The sequence below is a fragment of the Priapulus caudatus genome, unplaced genomic scaffold (genome assembly GCF_000485595.1).
Source record: "Priapulus caudatus unplaced genomic scaffold, Priapulus_caudatus-5.0.1 Scaffold96, whole genome shotgun sequence".
Lineage (NCBI taxonomy): Eukaryota > Metazoa > Priapulida > Priapulimorpha > Priapulimorphida > Priapulidae > Priapulus > Priapulus caudatus.
The window spans coordinates 575,013-579,682 of NW_014577157.1; the positions used below are offsets into that span (position 1 = coordinate 575,013).

General features: G+C 38.5%; 1 protein-coding gene across 2 annotated transcripts in view; it reads left to right on the top strand.

Moving 5' to 3' along the window:
* LOC106805003 (nucleoporin seh1-like) overlaps nucleotides 1-4,670 on the top strand; it is a 16,247-nt gene that overhangs the window by 5,237 nt on the left and 6,340 nt on the right. Inside the window, exons 3-4 of one of the 2 annotated variants that reach the window (XM_014806460.1) lie at nucleotides 3,954-4,004; nucleotides 4,338-4,443. In XM_014806460.1, the coding sequence (XP_014661946.1) occupies nucleotides 3,954-4,004; nucleotides 4,338-4,443 (157 nt within the window). The remainder of the gene's footprint in view (nucleotides 1-3,953; nucleotides 4,005-4,337; nucleotides 4,444-4,670) is intronic. The other variant, XM_014806461.1, reaches the window with a different exon arrangement.

Consider the following 4,670-nt stretch of genomic DNA (forward strand, 5'->3'; position numbering starts at 1 on the left):
AAACATGATATCATCTCTGAACGCTGACATACCTACGTACGTGAACGATATTCATATACATTAAAAATACATAATATTAATTATAAAGTAATGAACTTGATAAATACACTTTAGAGGCAAACTTAAAATGATATTGACGTATAACTAGCTCCTGTCATTTGTGAACAACCATTTAATACGTGACGATTTGGCTACGGTCAACGACGTGATAAATATAATCGAAACATTTCACATACCTTATTATGTCTTTATCATGTGCTGAGTATTTCTCTCGAGCGGAGCAGTCCACGGTATATGTCTCAGTGTGTTCAAACTATTTCAACACTACGCACACATTTCCGGTGTCTGCATCCCACCTACCGCATCCCAAATAAACTTGATATTTATTCTCACTAGCACTGTCCGGTGGTAGTCATCAGAGCGTGGACAACTAGACGTCAGGGGATAAGTGCAGTTTGGGCAGCGCACGGATGCTATTCTTAACATAGCGGTGACATGATTCCGCAATACATTGCTATGCATACACGGTTAATTGACCAAACCCGTTAACGAGGAAACGCAATTTACTCACGAGTAGCTTTCAAAGGAAGAAGTGAGAGGTGGAAGTGTGGAGAACCGACAGAAGACGCAGAAAAAACGTGAAAGAATGAGTAGAGGGAGAGGAAGAGAAGAAGTAATATGTGTTGAAGAGGGAGTGAGATAGAGCAGATGGAAGGAATCTTGTTCATAATTACAAATAAGGAGCGCGTACCGTTTTCCCAATTCCCCATACGCTTTTTGTTCGCGAGCGACAGGTCCCTTGCAAAGCAAATATGTTTGTTGAAATTACACGTGGTAGTTATGGAGAACAAATAACCACGCTTTGCTGTCGACCGACGCCTGTGTAGCACATGAAATTGAGCATATATAATGTCATACGAAATATATCGTTTCTTTTGTTGACGTTATATGTTTTGTAGCGATCACATACTCATGGGGGAGTTATCGTGAAATGTCTCCATGCCATTGCCATGCCTTTATAGTCAAAAGGTTCCAGATCCCGATTCTCCGCAACGATAAGTGAAATTGTTTACATTGTCATTGTTCGACACCTGTGTCGTGCACAACAAATTGTGTATGATGTTCACAGAAATTTTCATATTGTTATGAAAATTATCGATGTATATAATACAAATAGCTTATATTTACGAGAAATTTGATATGAAAAATGTCGAGCACATGCAATGCCTTACATGATAATAATAAACGTGCAGACTTCCTAAAGTTCATATTGATTCTGATAGGGTGAAATTTGTGTACGTGTATATACCTATAGTATCTGTTAAAAGAATAAGGCAAGAAAACGTAACTCCGGAAGATTGAAGATGACTTATCATCAAACTGTCTTCTGTAACCGGGGAGTACCACAACTGCCGAGGAGTAATCCCGGGGGGTAATGTTGCTGTCTGCACCCTTAACGCATGCCACCAATCTCTCCAAAACATACCTTGGTAGATAAATAACCGAGCCATCAGTCAACATGCACCGGTGTTTACTTACTTGGGGGCAATCTCCGCCTAATCTCATACCACGGCGGACGAGGAAAGGTATAATATATTGACACTGAATTGGAATTAGCTTTGATCGAACCCAAGCTTGAACTAGCATAATATAATCTTTGAAACCAATGAAATGGCTTGTGTGGGGTAACCTACTTGCTAATAATCACAATTCCAAATGTCACGGACGTCATTAGAGTCGATGCAAACTTTTTTTTTTAAATACAGCGGTCTAGCTTTTGCGGGGTTTACTTGACACAGTCATACACACAATTATACAGTTGATGCACGCAGTTGTTCAGTTGACAGTGCAGTGATACACACACCATTACTATTATCAGGAGTGAATAACAATATATTCTAAATAATAAAATCTATTATTATTCACTCCTGCTATTACATTAGCATCGACCCTATTTGCTAGTCACAATTTACTTCTCAACTTCGCCCCTCGATCGTAATCACCGACTAGAGCGCCCTCTTTATGCGATTTTGGAATTCTCCATAGGATCCTTAATTCCCACGTTTACCGCGTCCTACTTTCTTAGATCACCGACGTCATTTTCCTTAATTTTATTTATCCGTTGTTATCATTATAACGAGTTATTTAATGCAATTGTAAAGTTCATATTATGGCCCATAACTACTTTATTTATCATTAAAGCATCTGGCAGACTACAGTACGTGGCACCGTCACCACACGATGGCTGAGCGAACTCAATTACGAATTTAAGCGTGCGCAACCCTGCGCTATGCCATCATACAGTTTTATACTTATAACTTGTGAATATTGTACTTCAAACGCTAACGTTATATGCATTCTAGGATAGCATCGAACGTACTACCCCAAATCACTCTCGCGCATGCGTATAATTATGTCGATAACATATTCCTGCAGCTCTGTCGCCACGTAAGTAAGTATCTGTGAGTTATTATACCGCTATATCCGCCATGTTTCTAATGAGCACGCACGTACAAAACACACCTGTAGACGGCCGCATATATCTTCTATATATATAAAGTTGTTCAGTCGAATTAGTTCGTCTTCGCATAACTAGCGAACTCCGCAGCCTAAACGAAAACTAAAGATATTTTCAGAATCAGCACGTTCTGGCTGAAACAAAAATTTTAAAAAGTAAAAAAGTAAAAAAGTAATAAAAATTCTATTCATCAATAGATGGTGGTGCGTACAGATTAACATTACGTACGTGTGAATCTATGGTGTATACGCTTACCGGCGCAGTGGCCTAAGCGCTAGAACATCCGTCTCCTACACCGGGATTCTGGGTTCGAGTCTCAGCGGGGGAACTTATTTTCCCCTTTTTTTCTTTTTTCCCTTAGTTTACCTACCTCTTTAGTATGTATTATTTTTTATTTTTTATTTATTTTTTATTTATTAATTTATTTGTTTATTATTTTTTTAATTTATTTATTATTTTTATTTTTAATGTCTTTTATCTTTTGATTTCTTATTATTTTTTACTGTTTGGGATGGGATGGCATGGCATGCGATGGCATGGGATAGCATGGCATGGGATGGCATGGCATGGCATGGCATGGGATGGTATGCGGTGCGATTGGATGGCATGGCATGGCATGGCATGGCGTGAGATGGGATGAGATGGGATGGGTTGGGTTGCGGTGCGATGGGATGGGATGGGATGGATGGATGGATGCATGGATAGATAGATAGTTAGATTTTTTGGGTATTTTCCTTTCAACCAAGCGGTCACCAACTCAGTAATGCCATTGATTTCCATGGGCAACGCCGGGTATCCCGCTAGTATATATATATACATAATCACATGTGTATCTATGTGTATATATATATCTATGGTTAGTGCTTGGACCCATAGTCAACATCTTAGCCAGTATACAACATTTGTAAAAAAAAAAAAAAATTAAAGAATGTGATGTTTGAGCTTTTTTGTTAGTGTAATATATATTGTCATCCAGTTGCCGCACAGGAATTGTATATATGTATGAATGATTTATTTTGGGTATTCATGAATAGTGTAGAAAATATATAGCCAAACTGTCATGTAACCTTACATAATTAAATAGTGGTGTTGCCATCAAACCTACAGGGATGGGAATGAAGCATATCATTAATATATGATATGTAATCATTATATATCTTATCTGCTTAGTGCTGCTCTAATACAGTTACATAGAAGTTATAGCAATACTGAGTAGTCATTGTATAAATGTCTAGTTAGGTCATAGTAGGTTTTGTGGTCAGCTATTAATAGAACTCCAAATGCTATCATTGTATAATAGTAGCTAATCAACGTATTGTACATAATTATTTTTACTGCTTATGTACTGGGGTAAATGTCCTATTATTCTGTGGGTATACTAGATGCATTCACATGTTAAATTTCAATTTAAAATCTATAATATTTTTGTCAACAGGTGTGGGATTTGGGAGAAGATGGACAGTGGCATTGTACTGCAGACTGGAAGGTATTAAGTCCATGAATCAATTTAATATTTCAAATATACAGTTTACACAGTAGATGCACTTTCCAGCATCACTGTATGCTGGTTGTAACAACAGAACCAACATATAACTGTAACTGATATTAGCCTTTGTTAGCAGCATGAAGTGCCTGTCATTAATAACGTCTGTCTGTTATTTATGAAATTCTCACAAACCATATTCTAGTGTTCTCGTGTTTATAAAACATGGTAAATAGAAATGCTAGCAAAACAATGATAACAGCCAATAGAATCTATAGATGCTATTGATGGTACATAGACTATTCTCTATGGTACCCAGTCAATGTGTATGTTCAGACACACAGTGGGTCAGTGTGGAAGGTCACCTGGGCACATCCAGAGTTTGGTCAGGTGCTTGCAACCTGCTCATTTGACAGAACAGCTGCAGTGTGGGAAGAACTACGTGAGTAAATGTACTACACGTCAAATTGGACACCACACAGCTTCACTGTAGACCGTGTAGTGTACGCCTACAGATCAGGTGGTGTACTGCTGTTGTTAGCATGGTTACAGCCCTATAGACCGAAGGTCCAATAGACCGATGGTTATGTGTTCAAGGTGTAAAGGTGCATTTTCGAATACGCAGTGGCTACGCGTCCGGAACCGGTCGCCTAGCCTCCAGGCTACGCA